The sequence below is a fragment of the Phyllopteryx taeniolatus genome, chromosome 18, assembly GCF_024500385.1.
Source record: "Phyllopteryx taeniolatus isolate TA_2022b chromosome 18, UOR_Ptae_1.2, whole genome shotgun sequence".
NCBI classification, from domain to species: Eukaryota; Metazoa; Chordata; class Actinopteri; order Syngnathiformes; family Syngnathidae; genus Phyllopteryx; species Phyllopteryx taeniolatus.
In genome coordinates, this window is record NC_084519.1 from 14,018,173 (window position 1) to 14,044,748 (window position 26,576).

The window sequence follows — 26,576 nt, forward strand, 5'->3', positions numbered from 1 at the left end:
GGGCACGACGCCAGGTAGCGGCCCTTAAAGAGACCAACCAACGCGGCACTGCTGTCGTGCGCTTGGAAGGCAAGACCGCCACAAAGAAAAAAAAAAAAATTTGACACGAAAAGACTGTTTGCCACGTTGTGGCGAGCGCGGCGACAACGCTCCACTCACGCACGGAGACTGAGAGTGCGCCATATTTAAAGGGAATTTGATTGGTCGCGACTGAAGTCGGCCGTAAACGCTCCCACGGTGGGAGCGCGCCTTCCCACTAGACGATCCACCAAATTCCCGACGCCAGTCTAACCTGCCTCTGGCACGCAGAGTTTTAGAAGAAATATTTGAAGAAAAAAGTAGTAATTAAAAAAAAAAAAAAGAGAAAAAAATGCGAATCGATTTTGCATTCCTTCTTGCAGTCAGCATCTTTTCTAGTTCATTTGCAGTGCTGATTTTCAGACGACGGGCGCGCCGCAGGCATCAAAAGATGGCAGATGGGAATATTTTCTCCTTTTCATCACTTGTTGCCCCCCACCCCCCCCTAAGCCCCGTTCACAGTGTGGTCCCGGCCCTGCCCCCCTCTCCGGTTCCCCCCCTTTTACCCGTCTTTCATCCTATAAAGACTGAATCCAAACACTTCGACTTCCCCTACACTCATCTTTTATTAATCACATCTCAGCGCCACGTCCGTCGCCTGCTATGTGCACGCTCATGTACACGCACACACACACACACACACACACACGCCTTCTACGTGCACACATACACACTAAAAAAAACGCCTCAAGTGTTTCATACTTGGTGTACCCCAGGGCTCGTTTAGGGCGTGAAGAGGTGTTGAAGAAGGATTAGCGCGCACATACACGCACACACACGCACGCACACACGCACACTAAACACGTGTACGCCGGCAGGCCGGGCCAAAGCGGACCGGATATTCCGGGCGTTGTTGTTCCAGGTGTGGAGTCATCGGGGGTCTCCATGCTGTGACCCCGTTATCCCGGGAAGAGGGAGGAAGAAACGCTGGATGAAAAACACATTTCTCGCCCGAGGCCGTATCACCGCCGCCAAAACGATGAGAAAAAGCCTTTGAGGCTTCGAGCGAAAGCAGCCAGGCGCAGAAAACGTCCCGTTGCTGCTCTTTTTTCACTTCTGCCTCATTTTGGTCTTTTTTATTTTGTATTTTTTGTACTATTCATTCATTCACACACTTTTAAAATTATGCACCTACCTTCAATGGCCTTTATTATTTATTTTATTTATATTTTCAGAAATTGTAGACTTTTTTTCTGAATATTTAGAGTTATTTTTATACATTTATAAAAAAATAAACACATTTATTCTGATTTTTTTTTCAGAAAAGAGAATCTTTTTAAGAAATTAAAAATATGTTGGGAAATTGTTTTAACAGGCCTACATTGAATGAAAAAAACGTTTCTATTTACAAGACACATTTTTGTCTCTAAATATGATATCCATTTTTCATCAAACGATATATTTCATATAAAATTAGTTTTTTTCTCCCAGATTTAAAATATTTTCTAAAAAAAAAAAGTACGTTTTTTTCCCCCTCTCGTACTTTATTTATGTATTGTTACTCGTTTCCGCATAATATTTAATAAATTTCTAGTCTTTTAAAAAAAAAAATTTTTTTAATTTGTTTTCCTTATACAATTAAGATTTATTTCCCTGTGTAGAATTACCAAAATTGCTAAAAAAAAATAAATAAAAATGTTCCCCCCTTTCTGGAAAGAAACATTCTAACATAATGCAAATTCATAACATACAGTTTCCATCCTCTATTTTTGAAAGCCTGTTTTAAATGAACACAGAAGCAGCTCCTCTATGAAGAAACTTTCCAATTTTTTTTTTCCAGTGGGAGACACCCAAACACCCCAAGTGCGTCCTGGCTCACATCTACTTCATGTTTGAAAATGACGGTATTGACGACGACTGGGAATAAGCCACTAAAAGGTAGAAAGAAAAAAAAAGAGGCGGAAGAAGGTCAAGATTTTGGGTGGGACAACAAAGTGATGAAATGGGCTCAAGGACAACCCGCATGCAGCCATTTTATTCCAAAAGATATGATGTCTTCACAGTGGAACTTACAAGTTTTGAAGGAAAAATAGAATATTAATGGCCAAATAGGACACATCACGTGGCAAAATAAGGGAAGGGATTTTGGCGGAAGAGTGTGGGACAATAGGAGATTTGCACAGCAATAACATGTTTTAACGCGAAACTATGATGTCATAATAGCGAAGAATATGGTGTAAATACAGTACAGCATGTTTTCGTGGCAAAATGGAACTTCTTAAAGGAATAATATAATGCATTAATGTCAGCATATTGCTGTTTATGTTGAAAAATAAGGCATTTTTTTGGTATAGTTTGTTTTTTGTGTGATCATGTTGCCAAAGGTGGCATTTTCATTTACATTGCAATACAGTGTATTCATGTAAAAAACAAACAAACAAGGTTTTCATAGACGAAAATATGAAAAGATTAAGCAAAAAATGGCGTCAAATATATACTGTCTAAATTAAAGGGATTTCATGCCCAAATGTGGCAAAATATCATTTCTAGTAATAGTTTCTATAGTTGGCTAGCGTGTCCACTCTAGAGTGCCTCGTTGTCGGCAGTCAGTGCACACGTAACTTGAAGATAGACAAAACAGCAAGAAGGTTTTTTTTATTTTTATTTTTTTATTATTTTTAAGTCCACCTTGACAGCCAGCATGTGGATTGGGGCTTAGGGCTGGCGTGGCCGCTTTAGAGTGCCTCGTTGTCGGCCACGAGTGCGCAAAAATGACGCACCCATTACAAAATATAGCGCTGTACATAAAAACAAATGTGTGCGTGTTGGGGTGAATTAGAATCAGAATATACAGAGTTTTAATGGCAATACACGATGTTTTCTAAGGCAAACTATCAACCAAGTGGACCTTTTCATAAGCATATTAGTGGCACGAGGTTGTCAAGGGAACACGTGTAGCGTTTCTGTGCAGCTTTCAAGTCGGCGTTTGCCGTTAAAATTGAGTCATTACCACCAATTAGAAGAAGGTAAAAATAGGAACTGGCCAGAGAAACACTGGAACACTTTCTTTCCTCTTTTTGCAACGTCCTAATAAAAAACAGTGCCTGTTTGTTGCACATTTTGACTCCCTAAACACGGCAATAAAATGGCATTCCTTCACTGTGCGCTAAATGCTAGTTCGAGGGAGAGGAAAGGCAGGATTAGCCGCCAATTTGGAATTTTTTATGACTTTTTTCTTTGATTAAAAAACGTTTAAATGTCTCCAGTTGCGTGGGAGAAAGAAATGGGATGGAAATAAGCGTTGTTGTCCGCGTTTTAAGATCCCCCAACACCAACACCCCCCAAAACCTCAATTACGAGCTGCAGATGTTTGAGTTTTTAACATTGTGCATCATGAATATTGGCAGCGTTAAGGGCGCACGTATCCTTCAAAAGATCCGATTTTGACAATGAGGAAAAAAATTAATAATTCGGAAAAATATGACCCTTTTCCTGAAACAAAAATATAAAATCTATCTTTTCTCTCCAAATGAATGTAGAGATTTTATTAGGGAAATGACATGACATCTTTTAAAATTTCGAAAAAAAGTTTCTGACTGAAACTGAACTCTTTTTCTAAATTCTTTTTTTCCATTCTCAAAATGGCATGACTACAAGGAAGCGTTTTCCTCAAACAATTGGGATTTTTTAAAATTTAAATAATAAAATTTTCAATCATTAAAAATACACTGATTATGTTCTAATCATATAAAAAAAAGAAAAAAAGATTTTTTTCTTGACCAAATTGGATTTTACCCATACTTTGAATAATTTTAGCCTCCCAAAAAAGTTAACATTTGGGGGAAAATTCCAAAAGAAATTCTGAAAAATGATGTAATAAGTTTACATTACATTTTTTATAAGATAAACAATAGTTTTTGGTCAAATTGCCATCACATTTGTGTGAAAAAAAGTTGTAATTTTAATTAAAAAGAATTCGAGAATATACAATTTCTTTCAGATTGTAATAGAAAAAAGATGTAATTGTATGATGAAAAATTCAGAATCACAAAAGTCAGAAACTTATTTTAAAAGTTTGTTAGTTTGAAGATAATAATTTTTTAAAACAGTAATTTTATCAATAAATGCTTTAAAATTTTAGATAAAATTTTTAATTTAAAAGCAAAATAAAAAAAACCACATGTTGGTGAATAATGTTACAATTTGAAGAGGAAAACGACTCCATTTTATCTTTTTTTTTCTTTTTGTAGAACAAAAAAAAAATAGATGTAATATTTCCAGAAAAAGTGAAAATGTGAAAAATGTCTTGTGACTAAAGTGTCTTCATAAAAAAAATTGCCCTTGTGTGGAAAACAACAAAAAGTTCCTCTTTTTACGGTACAAACAAAACTGTACAAGGATGCTTGTTGTGATACACTCCGTATGTCTGTCGACGACGCATTTGTAGTTTTCATCTCAGGATGACATCATCGGCTCCTTTTAAGAGGACAAGCAGGTGTTGTTTTATGGAGGTGAAAACTTACAACCTCTCCTCTCAGAAAGTCGTAAAAAAAAAACAAAAAAAAAACAGCGACGTCTCAATGTAGTCACCAGCAGCGAAGCTTTCATTGCTGCCATTTTCCCTGCCAACGTGTGTGTGCGTGCGCGCGTGCGTGCCCGCGTGTATGTGCGTGTGTACTCACTTCCAAAGTTTCCTGTATGTGGGCCTCGTAATGAGCTGCTAAAGGTGCACACTTAAAAGTGCGCTTCATCAAACCACTCCATTCATTGAATGTTAAGACTGATAGTTGTTCCCCCAGTAACACACACACACACACACACACACAGACGCCAAATTTTCTTTTTTTTTCCTCTGAGAAGTGACTTCCATTTTTGCAAACTATTATTACACCTCATTAAATTACATTTTTTATAAACAAAATAAAATGGACTTTTTAAAGATGTTTTGAGAATGAAGTTGCGATTGAGTTTTTTTCCCCCTCGTCTTTCTTTTTTCTTCTTCTTCTCTTTTAGCGAATAAAAATGGTAATATTTTGAGATGAAAGTGGTAATTTTACGAATGTATTTCTAAATTTTGAGAATACATTTACAATTCTTAAAAATAAAAGTTTACACATAGAAAGATTTTAGGGGGGGGCTTATATTTAGGGGGAAAAAAACAGCAATTTTACATACAAAAAAAAGTAGGTTTTAAAAATAATGTAATTTTACAGGAAAAAAAATGTGACAACAAAGTCCTAATTTTATGAGAGGGAAAAGTAGTTTTGTAAAAAAAAAAAAAAAAAAAAAGAAATCCAAACTGTTGAATTCTTTCTGTTTCCTTCAATTTATTACTGTATGTTTTCATAAAATACAATACTGTAGTGTGCTATTTAAAAAAATAAATAAAAAAAGACACTACTAAAGTTTTTGTTGGCGTCTCTTGCGGGGCCGAAACGAATCGATGGCACTTTCATTCATTTCAATAGGGACCGATGATTTGAGCTACGAATGTGCCGCATTACGACGGTTGTCACGGACTGAATTAAACGTTAGTCATTTAGTTGAGTTTATTTAGTTCAATTATTACTCAGCAGTGATTTAGTATTTTAATGTCTAATGGATTTCTAATATTTTGGCCCCCCGAAGTACAAGGTAACCCAAATTCGTGACATCATAAGTGACAATGAAGCGCACGACTTGACTTGAATTTAATTCGAAATCCTTTCATGTTTTCTTTTGTGTCCCTCTTGGAATATTCAAATGATGAAAGCACGATGACGAGGCCCGCAGCCTGGCGCGCGCCCGCGCCCACGCCCGCGCCCGCGCACGCCGTCAAGGCCTCCTTGACTCGCAGGTGCGCAAACCCCGGAAGTCGTCAGCCGCCGCTCACGCTGATTGGTTGCTACTTGGATATTTCTTTGGTGAATTTCTGCGGTGACGTTACGCATTCAATCACGATAGTCGCGCACACGGAAAAATCTTCAAAATGTCGTTTTACCACATTGTTATTATTGTTGAAAGAGGAGAAAATAAAGGCTGTCGTTTTTTGAGATTATACTCCATTTTATGGTTGCCAGATATGAAGTGGCTACAGATAATATTGCAGTAGTTTTCATAATAATAACGATGAACAAGAACATTGATTGGCAGTAATGTAAATTACATTTATAATCACCAGCAATAACGTTATTTGTACTTTTTAAATGATTATTTTTTTTTTTTACTCAGTAATATTTTCCATCTTTCTACTTGGATGACACATTGAGCAGTTTAAAAAAATAGATACATTTATTAGCAATATCAACAATGTTAATATAGACGAACATTTCTAATAAACAACAGACTGCATGTTACAAGTCAAAAGTATATTCAGAGAAAAAAAATGTCCTTATGATAAAAGATTGAATTGTATGTTCCACTTCAAATACTTCACAGAAGTCAACGAACTTCTCAATGACCCATGTAATGCATGTGCAATTTAAAAACAACAAGAACAAAAATGATTCACAGTGCAAACGGTCGAAAATAATTTCATAACGTTTTTCTCACCTGCTCGCTCGTCGTGGGGGTCCACGTGAGACTTTGGGGACCCTTCTCACCTTCGCTGAAGCACAAAAAGCTTTTATCATGACAAATGTTTTCAACTCAACTATCACGGGTCACCTTTTGTAAATGTCTTTTTTTCTCTTTAATTGGGGAAAGAAGAAAAAACAAAACAAAACAACAACAATGCTACGTTGAACTCCACTCATCATTTTCATTGAACAAGATCTGAATTATCTCACTGATGTGTTTCGTGACAAATGGAATGTGACGGGGAAAATGTCATATACAGTACATATGTTTAAGACTTTGAGTTATAATTAGCATGTGGAAATAAAACTAAATAAAAAAAGCTTTCCACACCATTTCCATATCATAACGCATGGGCGATTATATCTTATACATGTTACTATATGTATTCTTCGGATACGTTTATGTTTTGTTTTTCTTTTATCTTGTTTTTTTTTTGTAGCTTAAACGTGCAATATTTGATGACAATTACACTCGACAGTATTATCAAGTTGACGCGTTAAATATTGAGTGCATTATAATTCATTTGACATATATTAGTCAATAATATCATACCGAGCCTTTCCATTATTGTACCAATTAAGGACGTTTATTACTTGCCACATAACATGCAAACTCTTCATCTTTCGTTTTTTTATGATATATTATGAAATTCATTTGTTGTTGTGTGTACTTTGTTAGTTGTACAAGATGAATCAATGATTGTGCACGCGTGACTATTGCTGCTTTGTCTGTTTAATTCCCCCCCCCCCCCCCCCCATCAATCTATCCATTTATCTGTGATTATGATTAGACGTGCACATTTCCACATGTGATACTTAATAAATGAGATGAAATAATGTGCCTAATAATTTATCACTCACGTTCAAACGCCCGCTACATCACGCGCAAAATGTAATAAATACTAACTGCGGGTTTTGCTGCGGTGCTGGGCCAGCGGGCGTGGCCAGAGAGGGAACCCACTTCCTGAGTGGGCGCTGTGACGACTCCTGATTGGCTGAGCCTCGCTGTGATTGACGGCTCGACAACCTCCTCCTCTTGATGACACCACCCTCCAAACAAAGTGCTGGACAACGCAGACGTCAGACCAGGAGAAAGTTTGCACCGCGGAACACTTGGTCACATTTTTTGGGGCCTCGTCTTCTTCTTCTTCTTCTTCTACTTCTTCTTCTTCTTACCGGAGACTCGGTCGACAAGCAGCCGCCGTTGGGATCGGAGCGATGGCCGAGAAGCGGCGCTCGCCGTGCGCGCTCAGCGTCAAGGCGCACGCCTTCTCGGTGGAGGCGCTCATCGGGGCGGAGAAGCGGCGCCGGACGGCCGGGGAAGGCGCGACGGCGCCCGCCAGCCCGGAGCCTCGCGAGGCGGAATACGCCAGCGACGGATCCCGTAAGTAAAAACGGCGCAAATCACGAATGCCGACCAAAAAGTTGCCAACGAGACCGTCGGCTGCCATTCGTCGACATTATACACACGTTTAACTGCTGCAGCCATAGTTTGTGTGCGCAAATACGGCCATTTATTTCCAGCACTGACTCTCGTCACCATTCAACTTCATTCTTGCCGAAAGTCGCGCCGTGCAAACAAGTGCGTCAAGTGTGGGACAATTACGCTGCTTTATTTGATGAGCTTTCGGCTGCAGTCGTAAACACGCCAATTAGCGGCAGGGGGGAAGAACCCCCCCCCCCCCCCCCCCGAAAAAAAAAACAAAAATAAAACGAGTGGAGACTCGGAAAGCTCAGAGTCGAGGCCACGGCGCACGTGTCGGTCTTAATGGAATAAGACATCCAATAAAAGCGAAACGCACTCATCAATGTGCGTCCTTATCGCAATGATCAAGAAACTCAAATGAGCTTGACAAATTTACTCGGGTAAATGGATGCTCAACATGTGCGCAAATGTGGGCCAGAATAGCTACTAAAAAAAAATCGAGGTTTGATAAATATAAAGGGGCCACATTTTAGCACTCAATTGGCATAAAATAAGCGATGCAGAATCTATAGATTACAAAGATGATATTCCATTTCCCCAAATAATATTTGCAACATGCAATAAATGTGTGTGTGTGTGTGTGTGTGTGTGCGTGTGACAGAGAGCGAGGACGCGCTCGTGGCAAGCCCGCAGCCCGCGACCCTTTGCGGGGACGCCAGCGAGCGGGACCCACGCGTGGACCTGCAGGGATCCGACCTGTGGAAACGCTTCCACGAGATCGGCACGGAGATGATCATCACAAAGGCCGGAAGGTACACACACACATCGTTTCCCCCCAAAATCCTTAAAAAACAAAACAAAACAAACAAAAAAAAAAAAAACAAAAAAAAACGTTGTTTGTGCACGAAAAAAAATAAAATAAATTGCTACAAAGATAAAAAATGCTCAGTTTGTATGAATTCGTCGAAATGTTGACCCGTGCAGATATCACAATACGCAAACGCTAATCGAAGATTGCAAAGCGAGCATCATTGCCAAATGAGTGCGTGAACCCAACTGCGGCCTCCGCGTTGTTATTGATTGGTGGATGTGTTTCAAGCAGGCTGCGTTTGCTTTCCAGGCGCATGTTCCCTGCCATGCGCGTCAAAATGTCCGGCTTGGACCCGCACCAGCAGTATTACATCGCGATGGATATCGTCCCCGTGGACAACAAACGATACAGGTAAAAGCTACCAAACACAAATATGACACTTTGCAGTCATTATTCTTGTTGTTGTTGTTTTTTTTTTTTACGAAAAAAACAAAACAAAAAAAAAAACCACACACACACACACACACACAAAAGGCGCTGCATGCGCACAGTTGTTAAATTGTTCCTTTTGGACTTTTGACCTCAGCCTGATGGAAGGTCAAAGCAGCAAATGTGCCCAGAAAAAAAAAGTTAAAAAAAAAAAAAAAAAAGCACAACAAAACTTGCAAGTGCCTTTTGTTCGCATTCACGCGCGCACGCAACTGTGTGGCTCCGAAACATTTGCGAAACGTCGCAGTTATTGTGTGAACGTGGAAGATTCTTCTTCTGAATCGCTCTACTTTTTCGACACGCTTCTGCTCCCGCATTTATTCACCAAATCACCAGATTTCGCATCGTCTCGTTCTCGCGTGCTCGAAGGTACGTGTACCACAGCTCCAAGTGGATGGTGGCGGGCAACGCCGACTCGCCGGTGCCGCCCCGGGTCTACATCCACCCGGACTCGCCCGCCTCCGGGGAGACGTGGATGCGGCAGGTGGTCAGCTTCGACAAGCTCAAGCTCACCAACAACGAGCTGGACGACCAGGGACATGTAATTCCATTATTATTATTATACATTCCATCTGTGTAAAGTATCTATGCATTGAGGTTTAATATCTTGATTTTAGAAAATGACAAATAAACTTTGTTATGCTTTATTTCGATTTTTTTTTATGTCAACAAGTCCCATCTTAGAAATAAAAAAAAATCACATCACGACTTGAATGGCACCCTGCAGAGTTAACACCTCTATTACTATTATTATTAATATTATAAGTCTATAAAAATAAATACTAACTGCCCATTATTAATAATAATTACTACTAGTAAATTAAGATTGTTTGCTGTATGTTGAATAATATTTTTCTAATTTGAAAACTATCCATAGTAGTTTTTTTTGGTACAGATGTTTTCATGTATTTGATATTTTCACTATTTATTTCAAATTTCAAACACCACAAAATCTCCTGTAAAAAAAAAAAAAAACAAAAAAAAAAACGTGACGTGTCAGCGAAAATACATTTTATAACGGCACTCTGCAGAGCTCAAATTTCCACCAAGGACACATTTTTTAAATATCAAATAGCCTGATTTTTAAATTTAATAAAAAAAAAATGTATATATTTAAATTCTGGTGCAAATTAGGATGGTTTGGCCTCAGGGGAGGTCTGCATTCCAATCATAACACTTCATTTTTTTTTAAAGCACATTTTCCTCAATTTGAAAATCACGTAAATCCTAATTTGACAAAACTCAGGCAAATTTTAGACGTTTGGCCTCGGGCGAGATCCGTAACCCAGGAGGTTAAGCTTTTCGAAAACCCCGGCAAACAAGATTTTTCTGCTTTTCTATAAAATCATTTACCATCAACTTCAGAGAAATGTAAAACGTAGGTGTAAAAAATGTAAAACTTTACCTTTTGTTAGGAAAAAACAAAAACAAACCCCCAAAAAAACACCTTTTAGCTGATCTGCTAGTGGTGCCTTGAAGTACGACTGACTTGTTCCATGACCACACTCCTATCTCAAATCATCTTTCCCCAATGAAATGAATGGAAATGCAATGAATTCGTTCCGGCCCCGCCAAACTCACCAACATTCATTTTTTTCCCATGAGCGAAATTGCACAAAATTTGCTCTCCACATAATCCGCACAAAACACAACTGTACCTAATGTTTTGGCCTTCCTTGTCCCGCGATGGGGCGGTTGGCAAACCAGCTCAAGGGCGCGTTAGCCCCACCAACTGGTATTGTCCTTCTACTGCAAGGAAATCAATGTGAATTGATGATGGCAGAATGTTGTAAAGTTTGCTGCCGCCCTCTAGCGGTGGGATTCTGAAGCGCATTCGTATCGCAAGAAAAAAAAAATATGGAAAGTTTTTTCAAGGCACATTGATCTCTTTCAAATGTGTGTAGGAGGTAAAACTACATTAAAAAAAAATATATATATATTTTTTATGATCTCTATATTATGGAATATCCTCTATTTTGGGTGAATCCGAACTGGATCCCTGCAATAAACTGCTTCACTGTAGAAGTACAAATAAAAGCATTACAGCCAATTAGTGTCAATAAAATCTGAGCTCACTCAAAATGAACAATTTGCTGACGCCCAATCCAGATAATCCTGCACTCCATGCACAAGTACCAGCCGCGGGCACACGTGATCCGCAAGGAGTGCGGTGAGGAGTTGTCCCCGGTGAAGGCCGTGCCCGCCGGGGAAGGCACGCGCACCTTCTCCTTCCCCGAGACCGTCTTCACCACCGTCACCGCGTACCAGAACCAGCAGGTTCGTACCTTTTTTGGGGGGTCATTTACCTGAAAAAAACAAAACAAAACAAAAAAAATGTCCCCAAACATTTTTCACCATTCAAATGTGGCGCTGCCCTATGCAATCGCACACTTGGCCAATGCCGATTAATCGCCACCGGCCGATTTCTCTCTCTCTCTCATTTGTAACTATCTGCCCTCTCCCAAACTGTGTGCTGACTGGCGACATTTACAACAAATAGCACAATACAAACAACCACAGACAGGATATTTCAAACTACCCTGTTGCACAGAAAAAGTGTTAAAAGACATTTACAAAAAAAAAAAAAAAAAAAAAAAAAAAAGTGAAAATATCAGAGCCATCCAATGCAAACCACAACTCTCCAAATTTTGTCTATTGAACTAAAAAAAAATAAAGCCACTTAGTGATACATTTTTCCATTGGACGGTGATGACATCATAGCTGTCCAATAAAAAGAATACACCTCCAAATGTTGTGACTTTTGTCAATTTATCTGAAAAAACCGATGTTTTTCATCTTACAGTGACAATATTATAGCCATCCAATGAAAAACATCGATCTCCAAATTTGCGACTTTGCCTATTGCCTGTTTTACATTGGACAGTGCCATAAACTTTTGCATACGCACACTCATTGCTGGGCAGCGACGATATGTCCCAATTTTGTCACTCGGAGCAGAGCAGATGCAGAGAGATGAAGGAAAATGTCAACAAAAGTCATTCCTGTCCCACGAAAAGCACGGCAAATTTGGGGAGTTTTTAATTAAAAAAAAAACAAACAACAAACTCGCTGTGGAGATGCATGCTTTTCAGTGAACACGTTTTTGCTTAAATCCTGCCAACACACAAAAAAGCCCCTCGGTAAACGTAACGTAACGGTGGAGCTCATCTAAATGGAGAGTAGGACTGAACATCTGACGTTGGATGTGGGTCACGATGTTGAAACAAATGTTTTTGGACTGGGGCCGCGTCACATGTGCGCCTCAGCAAACACTCCGCTTCAGTTTCCGAAATGCCAAGAGAGGAAAAGTGTCGTGTTGGCGCGCGCAAGCGAGGTTCACACAAACACAAGACTATTTCTGCTGGCATGCTGTATCTGTTGTCATAAGATTTGGGGGAATTTTCCCTGTGTTTCAGATAACCAGGCTGAAAATCGACAGAAACCCTTTTGCCAAAGGCTTCAGAGACTCTGGAAGGAATCGGTGAGTCGAGACCTTCACGTTACCCGGCGCAACTGGGTCATGTTTGATATTCTTGCTTGCCTGCCTGTGTGGTTTTTTTTTTTGTCACGGCTATTTCAGTCTGATATTACGGGAAAGGAAAAAGCGCGGCCTGCATTTATTTATCCTTCTCTCACGGGAACTGTGGGACGGGGCCTCTAAGAACGTGAAAATCCAACCAGAGCGGCACTAATCAAGTCTTACCGCAGCGGCGTTCGGGAGATTGAATTGCCGAGTAGTCGTCATTTTGTCACTTCGCCGAAGTGACGGGGGTGGAAGATCAGATCGCAGCTACTGAAACGAAGCAGCAAAAGAAGTAGTTCAACTCTTACAAAACATCACATCAGTACGCAAAGAGCTCCAAAACTTCAAATAATATAAAATAATAACAGTATAATAGTGACAGCAATTGCAACTATGAGAATCACTGACAGATGGAAAGAAAATACTGCAGCGTTAACAAAAGAAGAGAGAAAAAAATCGTTCCAGATCCACACCAAAAAAAAAAAAAAAAAATAAATATCCAGGGTCTACGACAACATGACAAAAACTTCCTCTACTGCCATCAAATTTTGTGTATGCAGTACTTGTATACGGCATGTTTTCTACAATTTGGAGATTTATGTTTTTCACTGCACACCAACAACAAGTCTGAATTTTGTCATTAAAATTCAGCCAAAAAATAGAAGTGGGGAGAAAAAAAAAATTCTTCTTGAATCTGAAACTACAAATCTTCATGCAAACTTTCTTTTGGCCTTCAACCAACCAAAGCAAAGAAAAGGACGGATATTAAAATTTTGTTTCTTAAAACTACAGAAAATTATTTTCATTGCATTCCAGATAAAAAGAAAACAACAAAATGTTGCCATTATAGTAGTAAAATGATGCCAATTTTCTTGGCCCTTCCATGGCTGTCACAATTTTGTGAAACTCAATTTAAAGTCACTTGTGTGCAGTTGTTTAGTTACCCAATCAAAGTAATTTTCATCGGGATTAAGTCAAACTTGCGAAATGCGAACGTGCACACTTTTCCCGGGGCAGCTTGTCTAAATTAACCCCGTGGGTGTGCGCATATGTTTCGGAAAGGGGGGGGGGGGGTGCTTTCATCCTCACGCTAACAAGGTCTAACAGAGGAGTCGCATTCGGCCTCCACGCCAAACCACCTCGGAGCATGATGGGCGGGGGGGAAGGGGGGGGGGGGGGTAATATCCCACCTCATAAATCCTCCCTGTGGCTTCCTGCCTCCTTGCTCCTGATTGGCCCATAAAAGCCGCGTGAAAGCAATTACCTCGGAGCGCCCGGCTGGCAGCGGCCAATGGCGACGTGGCGTTTATGCCCCCTCGTTACCTGCGCAGACAGAGCGAGAGAGCAAGATGGCGGCCAGGCGCTGGCTTTACGAGGTGGCGTGGCTAACCCTGATTTGTGTTTGCAGGATGGGCCTGGAGGCCCTGGTGGAGTCGTACGCCTTCTGGCGGCCGTCCTTGCGGACGCTGACCTTCGAGGACATCCCCGGTATGGCCAAACACGGTACGCCATGTTCTTGATTTTTGGAGAAACAGTGGCACCTGAACTTACGAGTGCGTCATCTTCCGAGTTTTTTCCGGTCCAGTAAACCCCCGCTATATGGCGGTCCCGCTATTTCGTGGGTTTTCTTTATTGCGCAATACATTTAAAAAAAAATATGATTTAAAACCGGTTAAGGCAATTGATAGTACAGGTCGTCTCTCGGGGATACAAACACCTTATTTTTTGTACCGTATGTGTTATTAATTTGGATATTTTCACAATTGTTTTAACCATTGCTCTTGCACTCTCTCTCTCTCTCTCTCTCTCTCTCTCTCTCTCTCTCTCACGCAATATATTCAGCGTTTAAATGTGTGTGTATTGTTTTAAAAGTGTGTTTTCACTTATCGCGGGGGTCTGAAACGTTTACTGTAACAAATTGTCGCTTGGTTTTGCAAGAAACTCAAGTTGGAAAGTTAAAATCAAAAGGTTGATGATCTCCGAATTGCAATCAATCTCGTGTTAAATACAATTTGTGTTTGGGCAGGAATCCCAGGAGCCCACGGAAGTGTCGCCGCATCACCCCACTTGCTATCGCCCTCGCCGTGCTCGTCGCCCTTCCAGGTGTGCCCCCTCAGCACAAGCGACTTCACCTGCAGCCGCCCGGCCCTCCCGCTCCACCGCTACGCCACGCCTACGGAAACCTTCCCGCCGCCCCGGGGCCCGCCGTCCTTCGAGGGCGACGCCTTCTGCGCCCTCCCGCTCCCCACGTCGCAACTAGGCTACCTATCCGGCCCCGCCCCGCAGGGCTACGCCGGCCTCCGCCTTCACACGCCTCCCTATGGCCTGTACGGCTACACTTTCCCGCCGTCGCCCCGCCTGGCCGCCAGCCCGGACAAAATGAGCGCCGCCGCCGCCGCCGTCAACCATCAGAGCTCCCTGATGGGCTCGTCCCCTAGCGGGACGCTAACTGACAGCCTGGGCGTGCTCGGCGCCGGACAGCAGGGTTTTATGTTCGACTCTCGGACTTTGGGGCTCGCGGGGAGTTCGCAAGTCGCCGCCCACCTGGGCTGAAATTGGTCACCGAACATTTGAGAATGACACTCAGGAGTCAGGAACGCTTCAAACATCGGATGCAGCTACAGCGTGCCGACAAGGGTGAGCTGGAGCGTATCACAGCTGACCTCTGGGCGAGAGACGGGGTCCACCCCGGACTGGTCGCCAGCGAGTCGCAGTCGAACGAAGCCATCATGTGACGAGAACAACATCCATCCATTTTCTATAGCGCTTTTCCTCATTGAGGTGAGTTGGAGCCTTTCCAAACCGGCTTGCGGTTGAGAGGCGGAGTACACCCTGGACTGGTCGACAGCCAATCGCAGTGCTAATACAACAACTGGGGTGAAAACTGGGAGTTATTATGGAAGGAGAAGGCCCAGTGAATTGAAGGGAGCACTTTGTCGTTGTTGGGAAGGAGAAGCTTAACTCTGGTTGCTTTTCAACGAACGAGATACAGTATTTTGCATCATAATAATATATATTTACAAAAAAAGAAGTGACAAGCATCCACTGATCCATCTTTCAGATCAAAGTGCCCAATTCCAATTGAATTCCCCAGCTCTCATTTGATTTGTATTTACCTGTAAATTTCAAGTGAAACAGAACAGTACCCCACGCGGCTGTCGACAGATTGGCCAAACACAGCCACGCGCGCACGCAAGCGGTCACAATACATGAAAAACATAAATGTTACATAGTGTTTAGTTGGCTTGAGCTGACACTTCCCCACCTTTGATTTAAGTCATGTCCTATTTTTACAACAGTGTGAAGCATTTAAAAAACACACACACACACACACACACACACACACACTGCATCACTAAGAGAACTACAAAAACAAGGGCAGTAAGAGTTTTATGATTTATTATTAGTTTTTAAAAAAAAAATTTTTTGGACCGGTCCATTTTATAACGGGGGACTGGACATTGCTTACCAAAAGCAGCAGTGTTTCCTCTCACCGCAGTAGTTTGTGCTACGAAAAAACAAACAAAAACAAAAGTACACCCCCTCTATTTGCCCAACCCCGAACAGAGAAATTGACATTCATTATAATTTCCATGAACCCCCCCCACACACCCCCACAAAAACCCTGAATAAGTGGCTGATCGGGTAAACAAACGTAAATAAGTGGGGGATCGGGAAAAGAATCCCGCGAATAAGCAGGGGTTTCCGTGAATAAAGGGCGATAGGTCCCCCAAAAATCTGTGAATGCCAAATTGCTAATATGCGGGGGTCCACAGTATATGCATCTAATGTCGCACATTTCGAACATATTTCATAGTATGTGCTTATGTTGTAGTTTGGTGTTCAGGGTTTATTTGCGTCGTTCGGGCAGACGCAGGTGTGTATCTGTCACCCCTGACGTCAAGCTGGCATTGACGGGCGACAATGTCCCAGCTGTGCGTGTTATGCTGCACACGCTTTGGCAGATATCCCCTACGTCTCGGATTTTGATCCACATTTGGAACGCGCCCGATTCCCATCTGAGCATATCCGATTCCATGCGTTTACGCTGCCGCGACACATACTGTGTCCCAACTGCGCCGCTGGTTTTTCCATCGCTGTTCGGAGTATTCTGACGACGTCGAGTTCGGATTGACAAGCGATTTGGAATTATGTCACTTGACGGGGGGACCCGTGGCACTTACGCACCTGCTCTCCAACCTTGAACTTTTTCTTTTCTTTTCTTTTTTGTCAAAGACTCTTCTTACACGCACGCTCTTGGCCCAATCATAAAATGCGCACACACAAACATTTATTCAGCTTTTGTACGCAACTAATTTAACTGACTGCACACGCAATTGTTGACAGCGTCATAGCACCTTTTGTTTCATCTCAAATCAATTACACACAAGGTTCACCATGTGCACATTGACTTGTGGTCGGTCTTAATGTGCGCTGAAGACACGAGCAGGTTCCCACCAGAATCTAGTCAGTTTGAAAACAAAGAAAGTGTCATCAGTAGAAATACTTTATGGATTATAAATAAAGGAGGGCCGGCACTGTGGACGACTCGTTAGCACATCTGCCTCACGGTTCTGGGGACCGGGGTTCAAATCCCGGCCCCGCCTGTGTGGCTTTTGCATGTTCTCCCCATGCCTGCGTGGGTTTTCTCCGGCCACTCCGGTTTCCTCCCACATCCCAAAAAACATGCGTGGTAGGTTGATTGACGAGTCTAAATTGCCCGTAGGTGTGAATGTGAGTGCGAATGGTTGTTTGTTTCTATGTGCCCTGCGATTGGCTGGCGACCGGTTCAGGGTGTACCCCGCCTCTCGCCCGAAGATAGCCGGGATAGGCTCCAGCACACCCGCGACCCTGGTGAGGATAAGCGGTAGGGTAAATGGATGGAAATAAAGGAGTTCCTCGGTTTACGACTGTACTAACCTCAGTTACCGCCCTACTTACCATTTTCCATCCGTAATATATTTATAGCCTATTTAATTGTGTTTCAATCAAATATTTACTGTGCGGATGACTTTTACTACTGCATTGGCATAGGTTAGTAATAGAACATGGGAGGGATTCTCAAAGTGTAGTACGAGTACAACTAATGGTACGTGGCCTCCCTCTAGTGGTACACGAAAGAATCACTCAAATACAAATAAATGAAGCTTGACTGAGTGAAGGAAGCTTGTAGCAACGGATACAGCCAGTTTAAACCTTTTCTTTTTAAATCCACTACATCAAGTACAGTACATTTTTTTTTTAAGTACAGTTCTGTTGTATTGAATTTTTAAGTACAGTACATTTGCATTTAATCTTGTCGAACTGTTTGTTTTTAAACATTTATGCAAGTACAATTTTTATTGAACTTATGTCATGTGCAATACATTTAAATGGAATCAGTATTACAGTACTTTTTTTTTCCTTTTCCTATATTTAAGCGCAATGTTAATGTCCAAACTGTGCATAATGTTATAGTGGCTTACAATGATAAATACACTTTTTAGGAATAAAACCTCTATCATTTTTTGATGAACACCTAGGCCTACGATGTTATTTATTTCAATGTTGGTCATTACTATGTACTTGGAGAGCTGGGCATTTTTTGAGGTGATACTCGATGTAAAATGTGGACTACGACAAAAATTTGGTTCATGTCGCTTCCGTAGGAATGCAGTGACTTTGTAAACCGAGGACCCCCCTCAATTGAAAACAGAGCTCTCAAAATGTTGCCATTTTCTCTCTGGTTTACAGCGAAATCTACGTTGGTTACGCCTCTAACTAAGTGTAGACTCAAATCTCAACGTGAGCGTAGACATGCGGTGCTACTCATTGACAGAATACTGGGGGTCCTCGGTTTATGCCGTTATACTACAGCATCTTTAGTGTCGCGTGTCCACCTCATGGCTCTGTCTAAAGGGGGCAATGGACATTTTCGTACTTGAACACATAGCTCTACAGTCTAATGACTACAGCGAGAGGATACAAGTGATGTATACACGTGGAATACCTCGCATATACGTGCGCAAACACACACTTCACGGGGACGTGTCACATCGGGGGGGGGGAACGCATTCCAAATGGCCCCGACGTGAACCTTGACATCTCCAGTCGACCGGCCCAAACCCCGATCTAATTCCGACCGAAGCCATAAACAGGCAGCGTGGATAAAAGTGTTGCGTAACGGTGTAAGCAGACACCCCGCCCCCCCCCCCGCTCACATGAGAGCGAGGGCGTACGCCAAGGCGGGTGTGAAGGTGCGAATGTGTGTGGCAACAGGTGGTTGAGAAGTCTCAAAAGGTCACGCTGATCCCAGAAAATCCCAAAGAACCCCCACCCGCCTCCTTCAGAGGCATTCTCGTTCGATGAGACCACAAGTCAAGTTTCTCGAAAACGTGGAGGTTAAGTTTTAAACGCGTTCATAACGTACGGCAGTTAATTGCACAGATGTCATTTCTTCATCAAAAGCCCTATTGGAATATAAAATTGGGTAATAGGGTTAGTCTTGCCAACTCGAATGTGTTATTCTAACTTGGAAGGGCGGTAATGGAGTCCACCCAAACGGCTAACGTAGCCAACATTGTACCGCGAATGACTGCACAAACCGCTGCAGTTCAAAACATAAAAGAAAAAAAAAAAAGAAAACAAAAGAAAAATACAAAATTCCCCTCAATAATGGAAAAAATAGTCTAAGATTGTTTAAAATAAATAAATCATTATTAATAATCAAAATAATTAAAACATGCATGCAAACCCATATAAATATTAAATATAGTCTACACATCCCTCTGTTCAAATGCCAGATTTGTGTGGCCTTAAAAAAAATAAAAATAAGACCAAGATAAATAATTTCAAAAGAGGGGAAAGAACGTAGTTGCACAAGTGTGCACACCCTCATAAATGCAGATGTGGCCGTGTTCAGAATTAACTAATCGTATTCAAACTCATTAAATAGGAGACAGCATACAGTTGTTTATTTTTACTTCCACTCTCAAAAAGATTATTATTATTTGTTTTAATTCAATTAAGTTGTACAGGTTATTGGTCACATTAATGGTGGAACGAGTTTTGGAATGATTTATCTTAGCCAAATTTTTTTAAATACCACAAAAACCTGCAAATTGAACAGGGGTGTGTAGACTTTTTACATCCACTGTATAAAAAAAAATCTTACTAAATTTGAACGAGGCAGAACCACATCTATTAACTACATAATGCTCAATTAAATGATACTTTGATTACAGAATGTACGGGTGGTAGCGTTACCACAATTTAGCGCTCATAACGGGGCTGTTTTTCGACCAATAGCAGCATCGGTGTCACATGACAAACCGCTGTCATGCCACATTGAAAAATACATAAATCATTTAAAATAATAATAAACAATACAAAGAATGTTAAATAAATCTGGCTGGACGGGTATGGGAATATCGTTCTAGAAAAAAACATTTTTAGCCAGCTCATGTACAAACTGCTCTTAAGAACACGTCGCCCACTTCCTCCCGTTGCTCGGGCGTGGCCTCTCGAGTTGCCCGCTGTCAACGTGCGGGCGAAGGGACGCTGACGAAACGAGCACATGTGAGGAGGAGGAGGAGGAGGAGGGGAGCTTATTTTAGAAAGCATGGCCGCCTTGTTGTTCCTGAGTGACAGAGGAGACGGGACCCCTGCGTGCTACATGCACGTATACACACAAGAACACGCATACTTGTATGTAGAACATTAATTACAGCATGGAAGCCCTTTTAAAATCTGACAATATTTGTATACATTATTAATGGAGTCCTACAGTATATTTCTATACACACACGCACACACACACACACACAGTGTGTCGGTGGTCCGGTGATCTTCAACCAGGGTGGGGACACGGACACTTGTCCATAACCAGGTGCCGACGTGACTAATCTGTCACGCTAGCTGCGGAGAGCAAGTTAAGGACGCGGTGTCGGACTGTGGGGGGTTCACAGCAAGGGGCAGTGTGTGTGTGTGTGTGTGTATAACTATATAACTACTGTCAAGGCTAATTTATGCATAATGTGTAAAGGCTCTCTCTGTATCTACCGTAGAGCATACATTTAAGTTGAAGATACTAATACTAAAATGGTACTAAATCTGTTTTCTAATGGTCAAGCCAATTGCGGTTATACGTCAGTTTAGACTTTTGTGCGTATCCTAAGCTACTGTCGCATCGAAACGACAATGAATTTTTAAAACGCACTGAAATTGTAATGAATCTGCTTTTTAATGAATTTGCTAATATCGTCTCGCAAGATGATTGATTGCGCCAATTTTGTAGCTTTGACCAGCATTCTGATGCTCTTTTCAGGGCTGATTTTTATTTTCAATTTTAGTTTCAAAATCGGGAAAAAAAATGCTAACACTGTTAGTGGCATAGCGCCACCCATGGTGGTGGAGGAGGACATGCTGACATGAGTTCAAACGTCTTGCAGTGTAGTTTGAAAAAGACTCGCGAAGAGTACGACTGCTCCCAAACTAGTGAGAAAGTACATACCCCCACTTTCCCCCCTTTGAGGGAGGACGCCAACATCATCTCTCAACACACTAGCTTGCATTTTCATAAAGGCCAGTTGTGCGGTTTTAGTCTCGCTTGGCACGGAAGCAACCATTAGCATTACGGGCCTCAGACGCGGTGGGCTCGGTTTTGCGGCCGTCGAGTCCGTGACTGAGCATTAAAAGCGGCAGGTGAGGTCATAGCAGGCAGTGGCGGAAGGTTTCGGAGGGCGTACAGAATCAATAAACGTGCACATGTCAGAGAAAAGTTGAACTACTCATGCAGTTGTATTTAGATAGTACCAAGACTAAAATGATTTCAAAGCACTTTGGGTATGAATGAGATTCAGGAGCACATTGCTCAATTAAATGAGCCAGGAGACGAGTAATTCAATACTTTGAAATGGATATACTGTGTCAAATTGATGTCTTAATGTCTTGTATACAAATAGTTTTATCTCTGAAGTGTCCGACCGCCAATCACGTGTGAAACAACCTAATACATTTTAGGGGGAGATGCCCAATTCCAAAAATGTGCCTGTGAGTGAGCTGGTCAGAATTTTGTCAAGGTGCTACTGGATAACGTCAACAAGCTCAGCACGAACGTTTTCCAAGCGGGAACTCTTTCTCGACCAAGGTCTTCAGACTCCAAGTGCACCTGTGTTTTTTTGCGCGGGGGAGGGGGGGGGGGGGGAATAGGCCGACACCGTGGCCGCGGGTGCGCCGAGGATCAGTTCACCGCGTGAGCCGTTAACGACTCGACGGCTATTTGATGACAGTGGCGAGAACCCGAGCCCCGGCGCCGCCGTTTACAGCTGTTAAGTCTTTGTCAAGTCAAGCGATGATTTACGGCGCGCCACCCACCACCGTCGCATCCGACGCGGAACCACGAGGGAGGATAAAATATGGTCATTTCATCTATTTTGATTCCCCAAATTTTGACTCCGCCATAAATCTAAGGTGTAGAAAATGGACAGTTTTTTTTTTTTTTTTTTTTTTTAGGAACGTGAAAACACCTGACCAACGCACCTGCTACTAAAAAGGTAACCAAGGACAAGATTCCATGTTTAACGGCCAGCTAGCTATCCGTTTTCATGCCATTTTACACCTTCAAGTCGTTGTTGTATACCCACAAAAAAAAAAGGTCATGACAAAGAATGTGCCACTCAAGTCGCACCAACTTTAGAGTTTCTACTGTCGACATGCGCAAAGTCACGGAAGATGTAGAAGAAAGAGAAGAAGACGGAAAAGAGCAGCTGTCAGCATATTATTATTATTATTATTTTTTTAAAACACTTCTTGGCGACACTTATTCCAAAAGACAGGAACAGGAAGTCATCACATTATCTTCAAAATTCCACCCGAATTTGGGAGGTAAATGTTTGTGTCTTAAAGTTGCACCAAATTTCGAAGCGTTGGGGAATGCTCAAAGCCTCAGCTCATGATGTTTCTATTTCAAAAAATATATTTGGCTTTTGCTGAGGCCTATTTCAAAAGAAGGCACCGTCACAAAAGGGCTGCCGAGAGCTAAAGAGTACACGCCGGATGTTACGTCTCATTTTACATTTTTATGTTTCAGAGTTGCTAACCTCTTTTTGAGTTTGTGACATTTCACATCGTGGTTTACACAAGTAACACCATTTAGAATGTTCAAATGTTATTCAAATTACATGGCCTGTCCATGAAATAAAAGTTAGACTAATATTTTCTTATTTCCTTTACTTCTTGTGTGGAAAACAGCAGTCATGCAATGGTAGACTCCGCCATAAATCTAAAGTTGGATCAAACAGAACCAACGGAGACTAAATGCCAACATCGATAAAGCCGCTGCATTAGCAGTCTCAAAATCTGTGGATCATATCTCATTATAGCAAGCCAACAAATAAAAGTTTCCAGAAAGCTGAAGTTCTCCGCTGACTTGACTCGAGCAGGCACAGAGCCGGAACATTCCTGGGACTGTCCAGCTCGCATGCTTTGACTATTTTTAGATGGCAGATACGACGGATACGGCGGAAACCGCACTTTGAATAGAAGAAGTACAAGCCAGACAGGAAGTGACTGGGAAATCAAATCACAAATAAAATCTTCACTTCCAGCAAAAGGAAGTCGCTTTCTCTAGCTTTATTGACTTTTACTTTGAGTGTGCTGATCCAGTCTTGTCCACTTTACGCTATAAGGACAAAAGTATTGGGACCCTCAAAAAGCAGGAAGTGAAGAAAATGCTGAGTTTGCCGCTACATCAGTTTCCACTCTTCTAGATTCTGGATGATTTTGGCGTGGTTATGTGGGGAGTTTTGTCTTTTCGTGAGGTCAAAGAGCAGGCCTGGTTAAGTTCTTCCACACCAAACTCATCCAAGCATGCCTTAAAGGATCTCTGCAAACTGACAAGGGGCCTTCCTCAAAGTTGGACGCATACAATTGTCCAAATCTTCCATCCATGCCTCCATTTTCTGAGCCGCTTCTCCTCACAGCCCATCCCAGCCATCATCGGGCAGGAGGCGGGCTACGCCCTGAACTGGTTGTCAGCCAATCGCAGTGTTCAAATCTTGTTAAGATTAAGATTGAGTGACAATTGTATTGTTGAATTCAATGATTAACCAGTCCTCCACTCCTGTTGGTGGCAGTAGTCCGAATTTATCATTAAAAATGGAGACCTAAGCCATGCAATATTAGGGGGGTTTGTTTGGACGTTTCACTTTTTCGTAACCAAAACAAAGCCTTATCGTGATCCCAACACCCACGTGTGTGTGTGTGTGCGCGCGTAGGTCATTTATAGCCGAGCAGCTCATCAATCTCAATAGTGCGGAGCAGTGCAAAGAGCGGCTGTAACGACAGACGTGATCACCATTCAGTGGACGAGTGTAAACGGGAGGAGGGAAGAAAGATGATGAGGAGGAAGAGGTGAAGGAGCGAACGTCGTGAAAGGTGGCGGGGGAAAAGAAGGATGGGGTGAGAAAAACAGAGCTTGCAACTTGTTTATAATACTAGGTGACTGTAATGACTGACAGTTAAGCTTCTGCTTGAGCGCATCGGAGGTGTAACGGCAGAGCCGCCATTCAGCCGCCAACCACAAAAGGTACTGTCACACCTGTTACGGCTCTGGTAATACTTTTCTGCGTCGGTGAAGTTTATGTAGAACCGCAAAAATGGCAAAAAGCCCGGTTCTGGCTTTCCGCTATCCCAATATTCTATCGCTACAAATGAACCTTCCTCCACGACCGAGTTACCATAGAACATGCGCAAATCCGCTTTGTCACCGGTGCACCCTTTAACACCCACCGCTGTGAAAAACAAAAGAGTCATTATCAAAACACTCATTAGCAAGAAGTGAGCGTCTTCGCTCTCTGCTCACCATGCATACCACCACCCGCACTCTCCGTTTTATTGTCCCCGTTGTTCCCAAATGCATCTTTTCAATCTTCTGGCCTAAACATCGCGAACACTCTGCAACAAATAATTCGACTCAACTTATTCATCCCAACATCATTGTTTAAAAAGTTTGTGAGGGGAAGCTGCACATGATTGCTGCACTTGTTTCTAGCCGGTTTAGAACATTTGAATCACCACGTGCTGTGATTTAACGTAACGTATTTTCACATATTTGTGCTGCTTGCGTAGAAAAGCAAAACAGTGCAGAGAGTCGTATGAAAATGCTTGCGTTTACAGTCACCAATAAAATCACACCCCGGTCCAGACTTTGTGCAATCCCCTTACACGCAGCAGCCATCTCCCCGTTACTCCTCGGATATAACCTTGGAATTTGTCATTGCACACTGGACACACGCATTGGACGGGGTCACACGCTAGGACGGCGGATCACATTCTGCCGAGTGTATGTGTGTGTTTTGTGTACACGCGTGCGTATGTGAGGGCAGGGGGTCGGTCAGGAGTTAGGCACGGCGAGGGGAATATTTGTCAATGAGCTGTGAAGCCGTGCTGACACGAGACAACGTGTACAACAACAAAACGTCGCAAACTCCCACGTACATAGCAAATATTTACATGGGGAAAAAAAACCTCAGAGAGTTCATGAATCTGTGTTTCAGAGTTCACAGATAAACAAGTTCACGGCACTGGCCATTAGAAAGAATATGGCTGCACACGCTGTTTTTATACGGTCGTGTGGATGACCGCAGCACTGTGGACGTTCAGGTAGTGCGTGGACGCACAACTGGTTTTTTGGTTTTTTTTTGAGGCGGGAACAAACAGGCGCACATCAAAGGAGGGCCGAACGTTGAAATGTGCAGCCGCGCGGTGTATATTTTGCCTGCCGCTCGCAGAGGCGGGTGGTAGCGACAGCAGCTGCGGGGAGACGTCACATGCGCCATTCCTCACACTTCAACAGCCAACGAGAGAGCGATTTATGGACGCGGGGAGAAGGACACATAAACAGAAGCGGCGGCGCTGGAATAAACAAAGGCTGGAGGAGATGATGATGAAAAAGAAAGAAAGCAAGAGGAAAGACAAATATACAAAGGAGGAAGTGACAATAACATTAAATATTCAAACATGAGACGGTTAAATCATTTTTTTTTTTTTTTTAATAAAAGGAATACAGAACCTCTGGCTTTTTCTTTAGCTTTTTCTGGCCGCAATTGTTCACAAAGGAGTACAGCGTTCCTCATACATTCATGGTTTGTTATTCGCAAATTCAACCATTCGCAGGCTTTTTTGGAAACCTATCTTGGTGCCAAGCTTCCTTTTGTCCAGCCATAGCATTGTCTAATGTAAAATGAGTGTGGATTGTGCTCATACGCAAAACTTCCTCCAGTACCCGTGCTGTGCGTCTAGTTTGCTCCGCTTGTAGGACCCTACAGCTATTGTGAACCTACAGTACAGAACTACATGCAACATGGAGGTCCAGTGGTGTGGAAAATTACGTTTGCTTCTTTTTAATAAAGCAGCTGACCAAGTGTGTGTGTGTTTGTGTTTGTGTGTGAGAGAGAGAGAGAGAGAGAGAGAGAGAGACAGCGAGAGGAGAGAGAGAGAGACAGAGAGAAAGAGAGAGCACGTGTGCTGGTTCCTGGGTTCCTGGGCGCACTCTCCCATGACGTTCATGTCAACGACCCGAAGACGGTGTCAACAGAGGACCCTGCTAGATCCAGTCAACACACACACACGGCCTACAACGCGTGCATGTGTGTTGTTGTGATGGATCCCCGGGGGCGCTCGCTGACCGACTCGTCAGCCTGCCGTGTTTGTTGCCGTAGGGACGGCGCTGTCGCTGCCCGCTACCACCCAGGAAGATCTGTCAATCACGGC

General features: G+C 42.5%; 1 protein-coding gene and 2 long non-coding RNA genes across 6 annotated transcripts in view; 2 read left to right on the top strand and 1 right to left on the bottom strand.

The window, feature by feature from the left end:
* Positions 1-7,569: 7,569 nt before the first annotated feature.
* tbx18 (T-box transcription factor 18) lies at positions 7,570-18,339 on the top strand. Of its 4 annotated transcripts, none has more exons than XM_061754665.1 (8): positions 7,570-7,959; positions 8,663-8,813; positions 9,104-9,223; positions 9,638-9,842; positions 11,411-11,578; positions 12,718-12,782; positions 14,233-14,327; positions 14,851-18,339. In XM_061754665.1, exons 1-8 carry the CDS (start codon positions 7,794-7,796, stop codon positions 15,375-15,377), a joined length of 1,497 nt encoding a protein of 498 aa, XP_061610649.1. In that variant the 5' UTR covers positions 7,570-7,793; the 3' UTR covers positions 15,378-18,339. The 4 variants fall into 4 exon arrangements, with proteins under 4 accessions (XP_061610649.1, XP_061610651.1, XP_061610650.1 ...); XM_061754667.1 differs by having other exon boundaries at positions 7,600-7,959; positions 9,671-9,842; XM_061754666.1 differs by having other exon boundaries at positions 7,602-7,959; positions 9,122-9,223.
* Positions 9,880-26,576, bottom strand: part of LOC133468589 (uncharacterized) — a 56,315-nt gene continuing 39,618 nt past the window's right edge. Inside the window, exons 2-3 of the long non-coding RNA XR_009785530.1 lie at positions 13,005-13,094; positions 9,880-11,607 (exon numbers count right to left, since the gene is read on the bottom strand). This is a non-coding gene — a long non-coding RNA (uncharacterized LOC133468589). The remainder of the gene's footprint in view (positions 11,608-13,004; positions 13,095-26,576) is intronic.
* On the top strand, positions 23,460-26,227 carry LOC133468328 (uncharacterized). The gene is made up of 2 exons (XR_009785462.1): positions 23,460-24,263; positions 25,361-26,227. It is a non-coding gene; the product is annotated as an uncharacterized LOC133468328 (long non-coding RNA).

Coding starts and splice junctions, on each gene's coding strand:
- tbx18 (XM_061754665.1), top strand. CDS start 7,794: ATGGCCGAGAAGCGGCGCTCGCCGTGCGCGCTCAGCGTCAAGGCGCAC. Junction 11,579..12,717: donor CCGCGTACCAGAACCAGCAG/GTTCGTACCTTT, acceptor CCTGTGTTTCAG/ATAACCAGGCTGAAAATCGA. Junction 12,783..14,232: donor AGAGACTCTGGAAGGAATCG/GTGAGTCGAGAC, acceptor TTGTGTTTGCAG/GATGGGCCTGGAGGCCCTGG.